Source organism: Pyrgilauda ruficollis, unplaced genomic scaffold (assembly GCF_017590135.1).
Source record: "Pyrgilauda ruficollis isolate IOZ18807 unplaced genomic scaffold, ASM1759013v1 scaffold18, whole genome shotgun sequence".
Classification (NCBI taxonomy): domain Eukaryota; kingdom Metazoa; phylum Chordata; class Aves; order Passeriformes; family Passeridae; genus Pyrgilauda; species Pyrgilauda ruficollis.
The window spans coordinates 10006900-10021818 of record NW_024516984.1 but is presented as its reverse complement, the minus strand read 5'-3'; the positions used below and the strand labels follow the sequence as shown (position 1 = coordinate 10021818).

Genomic DNA, 14919 nt, shown 5'->3' with positions numbered 1-14919 from the left:
TAACAGAATATTTTTTTTTTAAAAATTGACTAGGAATGTTGGAAAAAAGAGAAAAAATGGGTGGGCAACTGGGAAATGAGTGACCTTCATTTTCCTGTTTCTTAAACTCACATCTACAGATGTTTCATTCTTCCAAATGACACTATTCACTGTGAGAGGGAGCTGTACCAGTCTGCCAGAGCCTGGAAGGATCACAAGGCTTACATTGATAAGGAGGTAAGAGGTATTTTAAAATCTCAGTGAAGTCTTTACACTGATACCTTTTCAAAGAATAATTCTGACTCAGAAATATTCTCTTTGCAGATCGAAGCTCTCCAAGACAAAATTAAGAATTTGAGGGAAGTTAGAGGACACCTAAAAAGAAGAAAACCAGATGAATGTGATTGTAGCAAACAGAGGTAAGAGAGGTGGCACTAAATACTGAATGATACTCTGATTTATAAGGCTTATACATTTTCCAGAGATTTTGAGATTGAAAATAAAAACCCAAAGCTTTTCTGATATTTGTAACCATTGTAGGCCTCTATTTTAGTTAAATATGAATAGAAGCTACTGTGAACCATAAGAAGATAAATTTTAACTTTTTGAGATTACATGTGTTTGTATTCTACTAACATGTTTGAATCCAGCTGTAGTTCTGCTATAAACTAGCATAGGATCACACAGATAGAACTTTATTAAATTAGGTGAAAATTGTAAGTCTGTATAGTTCCTTAAGAAAATGTCAACAATAGTATATTTCTGTTTTGGTTTTGTGTTGAAAACAGTTTCATGACTTGATAATTCCTAAAATTTTTTCCTGTAGCTATTACAACAAAGAGAAGGGGGTAAAGGCCCAAGACAAACTCAAGAGCCATCTTCATCCCTTCAAGTAAGGCTGTTATTAACCTCTCACTCTCACAACTGACTTTTTGGTGCCTGGATAAATGTAGTTTTGGGCATTTGGGGAGTTTTTGTGGTTTGGGTTTTGTTGCGTTTTTTGTGGAGAGAGGTGAGGGAAAGGAAAGGTCACAAGAAACATTCAGTAGTTTTGGGCCAGATTGTGGAAGTTTATGGATAATATTTCTTCAACCTATTGATAGAAAAAGGATGAAAATAGTATTTTCAGAAACTGACCAATATTTTTTTAAAAGATCCAGCAAAACCAAAATGCAGCAGTGCATCCTTTGTCAAGATTGCTGAAGCTTATCTCAACAGCTGGGGAAGCTGAGCTAGAAGGCCCTGTTCTTATCCTTCCACCTTTATAAATTCCAGAAAGATGTAAAAACTGCTAGTGCTGTTGTTACCCAAATAGAGACTGTTCTTAGTCATCCATGCCCATCTTCTTCTCTGAACAGAGAAGCAGCACAGGAGGTGGATGGCAAACTGCAGCTGTTCAAAGAGAACCGGAGAAGGAAGAAGGAGCGGAAGGGAAGAAGGCGCCAGAAGAAGGGAGATGAGTGCAGCCTTCCCGGGCTGACATGTTTTACCCATGACAACAACCACTGGCAAACAGCACCATTCTGGAACTGTGAGTCTTGTGTCAAAACGCAGATGTGGTCTACGTTATCCGCTGCTGTATCACTGGTTTTCCACTTCATGCAATCAGAGCATTATTCTGACCTTTAATTCTGTCAAAAACTTCAGCACATAAAAGATCTACTTTAACATTTTTATTTCAAAGTATATAATAAACAACATATCATGAACAAAATGCAGATACTAGCCCTTATGACTTCGTCCCATTATTCCACTTTTTATATGCTAAAGTATTTTCAAAATCACAACTGCATAACACTTGTGTATATGAACAAAACATTAGAGGCAAAGGACATTTTAAGTCTCTTTAAACTTCAGGGTATGTAGATTACTATCCCGTTGAGGCATACTTAAACTTTTCTCAGTATTCAGCATTTAAAAATTGTATTTTTCTCACTTGTGATGATGGAGAAGAAAAGTGACTGAAAACCTTATTTTCAGAAATTTCAAGATCAGGTGGTGATTGAATTACAACACATTTGACTCCAAACTAAAAATTTGCTAAGAACAACTTTGCATTTGGAGAAAGAAATTGTCTCCTAGTGATAATCTGTTCTGATTGTACTAGGACTTCTGCTAATATGTACTTTACATTTTAAAATGTTCCTAAAGTAGTCATATGCAGGATTTTTGTTTTAAAGACAATTACATTCGTAAATTTATTTTTAACTGCAGAGTAACAAAAAGTTATAAAAAGAGTTCTCATATTGCTGTGCATTCTGACAATGCTCCAGTTATGGGGTAAAAAATGTCCTTTTGACACAGTTCACAATCTAAAGAGAGGCTACTATATTGTAATACCATTACTATTTTTATTAAGTCTGTTCACAGCTAGCCACAGTACCCAAATCTAAGTAAATCTAAATAAAAACTTAATGCAATGCTAGTATTTTATTACTGTGATTAAAGGTACTAGTAGAAGAAACAAGCATATTATTGTTGACTGAAAACTAATAACTTGTTTGTATAATTACAGTGGGCTCTTTCTGTGCTTGCACAAGCTCCAACAACAACACTTACTGGTGCTTGCGAACAGTTAATGACACCCACAATTTTCTGTTTTGTGAGTTTGCAACTGGCTTCTTGGAATATTTTGATATGAACACTGATCCCTATCAGGTAAACCCCTTCCCCTGCTACAAAATATCATTCACCAGACTCCCCCAGGGTTTCCTTAATTTTTGTTAACAAGTATAATTTCCCTTGGTTCCTCTCTTTTCAGCTGACTAATACAGTTCACACAGTGGAAAGGGGCATTTTGAATCAATTACACATCCAGCTTATGGAACTGAGAAGTTGTCAAGGTTACAAGCAGTGCAATCCAAGGCCAAAGGGACTTGAAACAGGTACAAGATAAATAGTAGTGTTTATTTCCATTTTATTAACTTTGTTTTCATCTACTTAAGTTCTAATTGTATCCATGAAGTGTCACTCTCTGTATTCTTTCTCCCTCTGTACAATATTTATGAATTTGAAGCTGATTTTAGATACACCTGATTTTAGATACACCTGTATTTTTTAGGAAGTGGAATAATTTGTATTTAGTATGTGTATTTTAAATGGAGGCCTCTGGTTTATGTTTTATTTCTAGGGAAAAGTAGACATCTCCAGAGGGAAATTCATCTCTTGTATCAAAATATGCATCTTATGATGGATTAATCACCCTGTTAAGCTGATGTTTCTGCTGTTTATTATAAAGTCTAGACTACCAGTTTAGCATAGAGGCCTAAATCTGAGACGACTGAAGTCCCACGAGGACAGATTAGATCAGCTACATCATGTTTCTTAATGCTTAGTTGTTTGCAGCCATTAGCACTAGCTGAGATACATTAGACCTGTTTATTCAAGATACATTAAGTCTGAATGAAAAGGCAAACATCTCAAAATAATTTTTGATTTTAAAAAGTTAATATGATTTCTTTCAAAATCCAGGAATATGTAGGGAAAAAAAAAAAAGAAAAAAAACCACCAAAAAAACAACTTCGCCAAATCTCTTTTATTATATGTAAAATGTAAATAGAATTTATCTCTTTTCTTCTTTTTTTTTAGGAGAACACAAAGGTTAGTTTTGAATAGTAGAAATTATCCTTTCTTACACTGATAATTTCCAACCATGGAATTATTAAAGCTTTAAACAGTTTTCCAGAAAAAATATAATTTCTTCATGGAATTATTAAAGCTTTAAACAGTTTTTCAGAAAAAAAAAAATATTTCTTCATAAAAGGTAGAACAGTTTTATAGAACAGCATTGCTTTCAGAATTCTTTGAGTGAAGAAAAAAAACAGAATAGGATAACGTTAATAAACATAAGCATCTACCTCTTTTTCCTGTTATTCTCAAAAATTAAAAGAAGGGTTCTGATGATGGAGGACCCAAGACAAGTTCTGTCTATAAAATTTTATTTCTCTAATTAAGGAATTTCTGTTTGTCAGCATGGCAACTTTGAAAGCCCAGCCTGCAGTCTCCTGGATTTTCTGTCCCAGTTCACTGCCTTGGTCTTTCTTGTGCTGTATTTTTTCCTGTTGGTAGAGCTGTTTTTTTCAAGCACAGTTTTTCAAGCACAGTGCTGTGTAGACTTTTTGTTTAATGACATGTTAGAACTCTTTCCTCTACTTTGGTTCTTCTTGGTCTTTATTGATTATATTGATCTTCAGCCCTCTGACTATGTTCTCTTCTTGAGTGTTTTGCATGTGGGAAGATGAGCCACATTCATGTGGTGAGAACGTATTTCTCAGCAGCTGGTGGTTAAATAAACAATGGCACATTTGATTAACAAGGGGCTTTAGATTATGAGCAGATTTTTACTTCAGTTTCAATTTAATTTCTGATTGAATAAGAATGTATTGCATTTTTTGCTTAGCAGGCACAGACCATCTGTTGTGGATGACAAGTTTTCCAGAGAAAACAGATAAAAGTAATTGTTGCAATTAAGTCAACAGAAAAAGACCTTGTAGAGTTTTTATTTATTTGCTAACAGAATATTTTTTTAAAAATTGACTAGGAATGTTGGAAAAAAGAGAAAAAATGGGTGGGCAACTGGGAAATGAGTGACCTTCATTTTCCTGTTTCTTAAACTCACATCTACAGATGTTTCATTCTTCCAAATGACACTATTCACTGTGAGAGGGAGCTGTACCAGTCTGCCAGAGCCTGGAAGGATCACAAGGCTTACATTGATAAGGAGGTAAGAGGTATTTTAAAATCTCAGTGAAGTCTTTACACTGATACCTTTTCAAAGAATAATTCTGACTCAGAAATATTCTCTTTGCAGATCGAAGCTCTCCAAGACAAAATTAAGAATTTGAGGGAAGTTAGAGGACACCTAAAAAGAAGAAAACCAGATGAATGTGATTGTAGCAAACAGAGGTAAGAGAGGTGGCACTAAATACTGAATGATACTCTGATTTATAAGGCTTATACATTTTCCAGAGATTTTGAGATTGAAAATAAAAACCCAAAGCTTTTCTGATATTTGTAACCATTGTAGGCCTCTATTTTAGTTAAATATGAATAGAAGCTACTGTGAACCATAAGAAGATAAATTTTAACTTTTTGAGATTACATGTGTTTGTATTCTACTAACATGTTTGAATCCAGCTGTAGTTCTGCTATAAACTAGCATAGGATCACACAGATAGAACTTTATTAAATTAGGTGAAAATTGTAAGTCTGTATAGTTCCTTAAGAAAATGTCAACAATAGTATATTTCTGTTTTGGTTTTGTGTTGAAAACAGTTTCATGACTTGATAATTCCTAAAATTTTTTCCTGTAGCTATTACAACAAAGAGAAGGGGGTAAAGGCCCAAGACAAACTCAAGAGCCATCTTCATCCCTTCAAGTAAGGCTGTTATTAACCTCTCACTCTCACAACTGACTTTTTGGTGCCTGGATAAATGTAGTTTTGGGCATTTGGGGAGTTTTTGTGGTTTGGGTTTTGTTGCGTTTTTTGTGGAGAGAGGTGAGGGAAAGGAAAGGTCACAAGAAACATTCAGTAGTTTTGGGCCAGATTGTGGAAGTTTATGGATAATATTTCTTCAACCTATTGATAGAAAAAGGATGAAAATAGTATTTTCAGAAACTGACCAATATTTTTTTAAAAGATCCAGCAAAACCAAAATGCAGCAGTGCATCCTTTGTCAAGATTGCTGAAGCTTATCTCAACAGCTGGGGAAGCTGAGCTAGAAGGCCCTGTTCTTATCCTTCCACCTTTATAAATTCCAGAAAGATGTAAAAACTGCTAGTGCTGTTGTTACCCAAATAGAGACTGTTCTTAGTCATCCATGCCCATCTTCTTCTCTGAACAGAGAAGCAGCACAGGAGGTGGATGGCAAACTGCAGCTGTTCAAAGAGAACCGGAGAAGGAAGAAGGAGCGGAAGGGAAGAAGGCGCCAGAAGAAGGGAGATGAGTGCAGCCTTCCCGGGCTGACATGTTTTACCCATGACAACAACCACTGGCAAACAGCACCATTCTGGAACTGTGAGTCTTGTGTCAAAACGCAGATGTGGTCTACGTTATCCGCTGCTGTATCACTGGTTTTCCACTTCATGCAATCAGAGCATTATTCTGACCTTTAATTCTGTCAAAAACTTCAGCACATAAAAGATCTACTTTAACATTTTTATTTCAAAGTATATAATAAACAACATATCATGAACAAAATGCAGATACTAGCCCTTATGACTTCGTCCCATTATTCCACTTTTTATATGCTAAAGTATTTTCAAAATCACAACTGCATAACACTTGTGTATATGAACAAAACATTAGAGGCAAAGGACATTTTAAGTCTCTTTAAACTTCAGGGTATGTAGATTACTATCCCGTTGAGGCATACTTAAACTTTTCTCAGTATTCAGCATTTAAAAATTGTATTTTTCTCACTTGTGATGATGGAGAAGAAAAGTGACTGAAAACCTTATTTTCAGAAATTTCAAGATCAGGTGGTGATTGAATTACAACACATTTGACTCCAAACTAAAAATTTGCTAAGAACAACTTTGCATTTGGAGAAAGAAATTGTCTCCTAGTGATAATCTGTTCTGATTGTACTAGGACTTCTGCTAATATGTACTTTACATTTTAAAATGTTCCTAAAGTAGTCATATGCAGGATTTTTGTTTTAAAGACAATTACATTCGTAAATTTATTTTTAACTGCAGAGTAACAAAAAGTTATAAAAAGAGTTCTCATATTGCTGTGCATTCTGACAATGCTCCAGTTATGGGGTAAAAAATGTCCTTTTGACACAGTTCACAATCTAAAGAGAGGCTACTATATTGTAATACCATTACTATTTTTATTAAGTCTGTTCACAGCTAGCCACAGTACCCAAATCTAAGTAAATCTAAATAAAAACTTAATGCAATGCTAGTATTTTATTACTGTGATTAAAGGTACTAGTAGAAGAAACAAGCATATTATTGTTGACTGAAAACTAATAACTTGTTTGTATAATTACAGTGGGCTCTTTCTGTGCTTGCACAAGCTCCAACAACAACACTTACTGGTGCTTGCGAACAGTTAATGACACCCACAATTTTCTGTTTTGTGAGTTTGCAACTGGCTTCTTGGAATATTTTGATATGAACACTGATCCCTATCAGGTAAACCCCTTCCCCTGCTACAAAATATCATTCACCAGACTCCCCCAGGGTTTCCTTAATTTTTGTTAACAAGTATAATTTCCCTTGGTTCCTCTCTTTTCAGCTGACTAATACAGTTCACACAGTGGAAAGGGGCATTTTGAATCAATTACACATCCAGCTTATGGAACTGAGAAGTTGTCAAGGTTACAAGCAGTGCAATCCAAGGCCAAAGGGACTTGAAACAGGTACAAGATAAATAGTAGTGTTTATTTCCATTTTATTAACTTTGTTTTCATCTACTTAAGTTCTAATTGTATCCATGAAGTGTCACTCTCTCCAGCGTTGCTCTGAACAATTTGGAATTATCCATGTACGCCAGTCGTGCACATCTGCATGACCAGGAGGCTTCTTTGCAAGTCTGCACAGGTTATTCTTGACAGCTATTGATGGCAAAACCCTCACTTGACAGAAATGCTGCAGAAGGGATATCATTATTGGAGCCAATCAATAACAGCCACATGCAGATCTTCACAGCCATAACTCTTTTCTCTCTTGCAGGGTTTATTCCATTAGTTTTTGCCTCCCAGTATCAGGTGAGGCATTAAATCCTGTGTTTATTTCAAATATTGTCTGCCTATGTCAACAACTTCAGGTTCCTTATCACAACCGAGACTTAACATTGCAAACTTCTAAGCACCAGTAGTCTCCTTCATTTTTGAAGAAAGGACCATTTCTTTGCAAGAGTCTCTGGGTAAAACAAAGCTGGTATATTTACTTCAAGTCTCTGGAGTTCGTTGCACTTAACTTGGTTGATTGAACATCGTGATTTATTATTTTTTCACAGGAATGCTCCATTCTACGCAATTTGTGGTGTTGCCTCTGTATCTCTTTCTACATCTACAAATGTTTCTCTTTTTTACAATACCTAATTGTTTTGGGGTTTTATTATTTTTGAAAACCTGTGGGTTTTCAGTTCTTTTATGTAAAACTTCCAGGAAATCTTTGTTGGACTGCAGCTCTGTCTTTATTTAACACAGTACATTTCTTTTTAGGAGTTAGATGCTGTGCATGGAAAACTACATTTTGAATGGTTTACAAGTTCTAAACACTAACAAAAGTTACTCTTGTATTTTCCTATATCAGGAAATAAAGATGGAGGAAGCTATGATCCACACAGGTATCCACACTTTTTTATTCTCCTCAGCAGCTTCTTTCCAAATAATTGCATGACTCCAGTCCATTTCAACTAATGTCTGTATCCTGCCATGTTGCACACAGCATAGCTTTTGATGCATGCATTTTCTAACTACCCTACACTGAACTTGGCCATTGTTTTTTAGATCTACCATTCTGCATTTAACGTAGCTCATTGTCATAGCAAGACTTCATACAGCTCATATTTCATGCCTGTACTCCTTAGATGTTTGCCCAAGGAAAATTACACAGGAAGAATCACCTCTTTTGGGTTGCTCTTGTGTTATCGTGTTGATTTTGGATGGGTTGGAGGTGTTTTTCTGTTTTTTTTAGTAGGTCTTCACAGCTGCTTTTTAAATGTAAACTAAGTATGCTTAAAAGGCTTTCTGAAGTACAAAAAACCTATGGAAGTCAAACCTATGGAAGCAAAGCAAAATCTTCTCACTGGCTTTCAGAAATGTTGGCAGATACCACTTTAAGCAAAAGCAGTGCTCAGGAGCCAGCAGGAGAGTGTTCAATTTAAGTGTGGCAGAAAGATGAAGCTCCTTTGGGCTGGGACCAGATCAGACAAGCATGAAATAAAATTTCCTTAAAAGGTTGTATTATTTGAACTGAGGAAAGGAACCAGGTGAGGTTTTTTAAACCTAACACTTGAACCTGAGGAATACATTACAGTTATCTCTTTAAAAGTATATTTTTTCTGTTAAAAAGTATACTTATTGTACCTACATATTTATCGTTCAGAGCCCTGTGTCTCCTAGTGGAGAAACCAGACAAATATAAAGCAAAAACCTGAAGAGACTGAAAAAACTGCAGATCTAAAGAGTGCTGCACTTGCTGTTCACTGAGCAGTACTTGTTCTCAGGGAGAAAATCAGATTAACATCTGTGGAGTGTCATATTTAGACTGGACTCCTTTTCACACTTTATCAGTTTTCTACATTTTCACCTCTATACACTTTGGAGGAGTAGCTGCTGATATACGTTGCTTACTTGAAAAGTAAACAAGGGAGTCCATGTCTACATAAAACCTTTTTCACAGAGTCTTCTGAAAAGAACCTTTTCATTAGTTTCTAGCAGTCAGAGAACAATAAAGCTAATGTATTTCAATGCATAGATCTCCAATTTAAGCAGCTAAATTTTCTTTTGCAGCCAATTTTGCATTTCCTAGTTTTGGGATCTAGGAAAACGATAAGCTTTCGTTTGGTTTGTTTTGTTTGCATTGCTCATTACAGCCTGGGGGGAACTGGTTGCTACAATGATAGAAAGTAATCCCTGTAATTATGCTTTTAAGTCTTTCATTAGAGGGAGTCCTTGTGAGTAAGCATTCCTCATTTTAACTACAGATCTAACAGAAATGGCATTTTTGAATTGTAGGATTATATTAAATAGTAGTGCATGCAGGATTAATCTTGAAATTATATCTTCCTACACTGTTTAGCAACAAAAACTTTTTAACTTCTGATACCAAAGAACATACAATAAACATTTTGCTACTGTGACAAATAGCAGTATAATATAACATAAGCAATATTTTTCTGTGTCTTGATATTGCAGACACCCAGTTTCTCAATTTACACATTTGAAATTTTGGTTCAAGCCCCATCTTGATGGAATGTTTTTCTTTTCTTAAACAAAACAAAACCAACCAACCAAACCAAAACAAAAATTAACAAGTCCAATTTATCAGGAGTCATTACAATGATCTACTAGAGGATCCTTTTGTTGCTGCCTGGAGAGGACAAATGGAATAACAATGGAAAGTCATCTGAACTGCTCCTTAGTCTTCCTTCAGATCATGGAGCTTCTCACTCAGATCTGTTCCCAGTTCAAAATACCCTGAGTCAGTAAAGCACTGCCTGTGCTGCAGTAAAGCACTGGGCCAACAGGCCCATGTGGAAATAGCCAGAATGATGCTGTTTGCTTTGCACAGAGAGACAGAGAGCTTCAGCAGGGAAGAACTGGTGCCACCTCTGCCCTGTGATGGACGGAGTGTGGCTCTGCAGACAAGTTTGATAACAGGATGTGTGAACTGCACATTCCTCTCTCTGAGTCTGAAGTTTTGTCTGAAGTTTTTTGAAGCCACCAAGGATATGATTTTACCCACCTGTCTTTAGTCTCAAAGGAGAGACTATTCAAATCTCTTATTAGTTTTGAGATAAAACAGGCACAAATGGATTATAGAGTATGCCAGGGTAGGATAAATGGAGAGTAAAGCTTAACTAAAGCTTGATCTACAAATGAACAAACAAAGAAACAAAAAGCAACAAAAAAAAAAAAAAAAAAAAAAAAAAAAAAAGAGGAAGTTTTGCTTTGAACAGCTAGCAACAATTTTTTTCTCTTTTGGATCTATGTCATAGCTGAGAAATTCCAAAATGTTGATCAAGGAAACTACTGCCATGCTGTTTCTCAAATGCAACTCATCTGCACTTTCCAATTTCATGCTTATTTGTAACAAAATTTCTTCCAGGGGAAAAACCTCTTCTTTCCTCTCCTCTTCCCTCTGTTTGCTTTAATTTCAGTGGGAGACTTTTCATGCTTACTGCAAGTTGTGGAATTAAACTGTGAAGTAATTTGCTCAGTCAACCAAAATAGCTCTAGGACCTTAAGACTTTGCTTCCCTGTTTGTTTAACATATATGACCATAAGTTATCACTCTCTTCAAACAAGCTCTTTTCCTCTGTGTGGCACAGAGATCATGGAACAATTCCCAGTACCTTCCCAGCTGTGAAACTTCTCTGAGACTGCAGAAACAGTGCCACATTTAGAGAGCAAAAAATAGATCCAGAGTGAAGGACCATGTAGCTCTGACTCAGACTTTCAGCTATTTTGTAGGAACACTGCAAATTCTTTGCTGATCTTACTCCTGTGCAGCACAGCCCCATTGCCCTGCTGCTGAGCCTCCTCAGAAACCCTGTTCCTCTTCACTGGTCCCCAGCCTTCCCCACTGCCCAACCTGCCTCCCAGCTCAAGCCTCTGTTCCCCTGCTGGGGATGGGCAGCAGAGGCTCTCCTGCAGCCAAATGCACTTTTATGGCTCCTGCTTTGCCCCCCAGTCCCCTGATCTGTCCCCAAACCTGTTACTAGTCAAACAGCATCACTCCTGTTCCAGTTCCTGCTGTAACATAACAACCCACGTGACTGTCCCTACAACAGTTTGTTTTCCTATACAGCCTCTGACTTGGCAAAGGAAAAAACAAAACCAAACCCCTACAAATGAAAATAACAGAAAAATTTAAATATGGTTGCGTCTGCAGTGTGGTTAATATCTTCGAGGATTTAGTGACTAAATTCCTTGCAAAAGCAGCCCCCTGCCATGATGTTTTCTAGGGCCCTTTATGCCTCTAAGCACCAGAAGAGTAAATCTTCTTTCTTGAAATCTCTGTGGTATTTAATTATCTTTTGTTTCAGGAAACAAATTATCCATAATGTGACTTACAAAGATGGCTCTCATGTGGCCATGCCATGATTTCATTTCTCTTGTCTGCTTCAGGAAAGAAAGAAGATGCTCTGTCACAGCTGTTCTACCAAACCCAAAAAGCCTTTGTTTCTTCCTGGATCAGGAAGACTGTCAAATGTTTGCAAAAAAAGAAAAATTCTAGAATTTGATATTTAAAAAATAAAATACTTAATTTTTTTGTTGCAAAATATTTCCAATTAAGAGCAAAGGCTCAGTTGTTTTCAAATAAGGAAAATGGTCTCTTTTGGTGGGAGCAGAGTAAGGCCCTACATTGTGAGAAAATATCAAGGGTTTTTTGACCATAATGGTACTTTTCTGATTTTCCATATGATAGACTAAATATTAGAGAAATTCTTTTTCTGTGAAATCCCAAGCTAGTAAGAAGCAAAGAATGTAATCTATGACACAAAAGTTTTATCTTCTGTTCTACCTGAATAAATAGGCAAATTAAAATACAAACAGATTAATGGAGATGCTAAGAGGCATCTTTGGGGATGCAGGGCTCAATATAGATGAGGATTTAGTCACTTGAACTTCTAAAGTAATTGCTACTAGCCTACCTGCCTATACAATTTTCATGAAGATAGTAAATCATTATCAGTGAGTTAATTACTAAAGATTGTCTGCAATATCATTTGTAAGGGCAAAATTGTCACTTTCCCTGACAAACATTTGCATTGCTTGATTTGTCTTTCCTTGTAGACCACCTTGTTGATAAAATCTTTCCAGTGAATTCAGTCTGCCCAGTGAATTAAATAAATTGGTGCTGCTCAGTGTTACTTTTCAGTATAAAATGGGCTTCACACCACAGGTGATAATCTGAGTCACTATAGTTACTGTAGTGAATTTTTTTAAAATTTCAGAAATGGGTTTCTTTTTTGTCTTTGCATTTTCTGTCTGTGATCAATAAAAAATGCAGCTCAGTTGTTACTTATAGACCCATATCTATACTCTTTATTCAGACTTATTATTTGAAAAGACTGCTAGATATTTTCTTTGAAAGTTTTTTAAAAACACAAAACCTTAAGGAGATTCTCTGTTTGTGTTTTAACACAATTTCGCAAAGTGGTGCAGTCCTATAAATTAATTCACACCAATTTTCTACAGTTTTCATTTCCCCTAATTGCTCCATGAAAACTAAAATTAATGTTTACGAAATAGATTAAAACCCCCTTTGGCTATCATTTACTAAATAAAATCTGTCTGGTTAGTTTGTAGACCGTATTTTTAAGCTATCCAGAAACAAAATTCGTGTGGGCATTGAAGTTCAGGTCACCAATGGCTTTCAGAGTTAGTCCCCTCTTTTACACTTAACCATTGTTTGGTTATTGCATGTTTTGCTGGAGTGCTCAAGAAAGGCAAATGGATTATTTGTGTATTGAAACATTTTTCCTGCCTCGAAATATCAGAGGAAGGACTTATCTCTGAATGTCATCACAAAGCCCCATCAGACTAGATTTTGTTCTTTTTTTACTCAGCCCAGGGACGTAGCAGGAGACAGGGGGTTCTTGCTGTGTGCTCAGCAGGGGCTGTGAACATACCCAAGGCCAGAACCATTCATCTGATGACAGAAGAGGTGGTGCCTTACACTTTGAGCTACCTGCTTTATGAACAGTGGTGCTCTCAAGCTAATTGAAGTAGAAACACACATGGAAGCTTTGCTTGCACCTTTAATAGTGTTCACCAGTAGGCTTTATTCTTTCTTTCAACAGAGGACAATTATGGGATGGATGGGAAGGCTAAGCTGCCCATTTTCACTGGCGACATTGACTGGCAAGGACTGGAAGACTTGTACAGTGTGAATGAAAGTGTATATGAATACAGACACAACTTTAGACTTAGTCTGGCTGACTGGACTAATTACTTGAAGGATGTAGATAGAATGTTTGCACTGCTGAACAGTTACTACCAGCAAAATAAACCAGACAAGGATAACACTGGTCAAAGCAACGGGGAGGAATCATCCACGCTGTTCACCTTGGTGGAGATGACTTCTGCTGAGGAGTCCAGCGGCCTGACTGCAGAAGAGTTGCAGCTTATTGTGCCAACAGACTTTGCAGCCCTTGCTTTGAGCACGGTGAATTTAAGTCAGGAGAAGAAACTTGAATTAAACAATGATATTCCTGAGAAAAGTAATTTGAATGACACACACTGGAGAACTAGTCATCCAGCTGAAAAATGGATGGAGGATAAAGAATCGGACCGTTTTGATATGGATTTCAGTGGAAATGGTTTGATAGAGTTGGAGTCCCGGCATAGCTTCCTGCTGCAGCCCATCAGCATTCCTCAAAAAGACACTCATCAGGATAGTGACACTGTGGAAGATATATTTGAAGACCAAATGTATCTTCCCATGAGGTCTGATGAACCCTTCGTTCGTCAGACCGTAAACATATCCATTAAGGATTCACCTGTCAGTACCCAGGAAGAAGGAACTTTCTTAAAAAAAGCCAAACAGAGTCTTGCAGGAGAAAGTTCACAAATCCTAAATGCAGAAGGCAGTGCTTCAGCTCCACTCTCCTTGGATTAGATCAAGTTGTAAACCATTACATAAATTCTCCTTTTTTTTTTTAGCAAACTAATAAAGGTAATCAAGACAACTGACATTCCATGTTTATTGTAGATACATTTTGCAGCTAAATTGAGCCCAGTTCAGTATTTGTCTCTGTGCATTTTTTATTCACATGCACATGCTTTCACCTCTCCACACTGGGAAGCAAAATTTCCAGTTTTCCATTAAAAGAAACAGTGTTAACTTTCAAATGCAGTAGCACATTCTCTGAAAACTAAAAATTATTTCTTCTAAAAGGATGTCCAAATCACTTTCTCTATTTCCAAATGATCCCACCATGACTGAATATTTCAGTTCACCCAGTATGCCTGCATAATGTCTTTTTTATCAATTATTTTAACCACTGGCAATTCTTAATGCCATGCTTTCAAGTAAAATGCACTTTTAACATCTGTACGCCATACCATTTATGCATCTAATACCTTACAGGTTCTTAGCTGGCTCGTTGTCTTATGAAATTGTGAAACCAATAAACAGACTGACCTGAAAGAGGTAAACACCATGGATTGTGGAAACAGACTCTTCAAATATTATCTTAGCAAAAATATTGCATGTTTGTGTTGCTTTATTAAATTTACTCTCAGAAAGGT

General features: G+C 36.5%; 1 protein-coding gene across 1 annotated transcript in view; it reads left to right on the top strand.

Annotated features, from left to right (window-relative positions):
- The window catches only part of SULF1 (sulfatase 1), a 126287-nt gene extending 111929 nt beyond the window's left edge, over nt 1-14358 (top strand). The window contains exons 17-23 of the mRNA XM_041464478.1: nt 120-216; nt 304-398; nt 806-871; nt 1338-1510; nt 2495-2637; nt 2741-2864; nt 13470-14358. Of these exons, the coding sequence (XP_041320412.1) occupies nt 120-216; nt 304-398; nt 806-871; nt 1338-1510; nt 2495-2637; nt 2741-2864; nt 13470-14287 (1516 nt within the window). The 3' untranslated portion in view covers nt 14288-14358. The remainder of the gene's footprint in view (nt 1-119; nt 217-303; nt 399-805; nt 872-1337; nt 1511-2494; nt 2638-2740; nt 2865-13469) is intronic.
- The last annotated feature ends 561 nt before the right edge of the window (nt 14359-14919 follow it).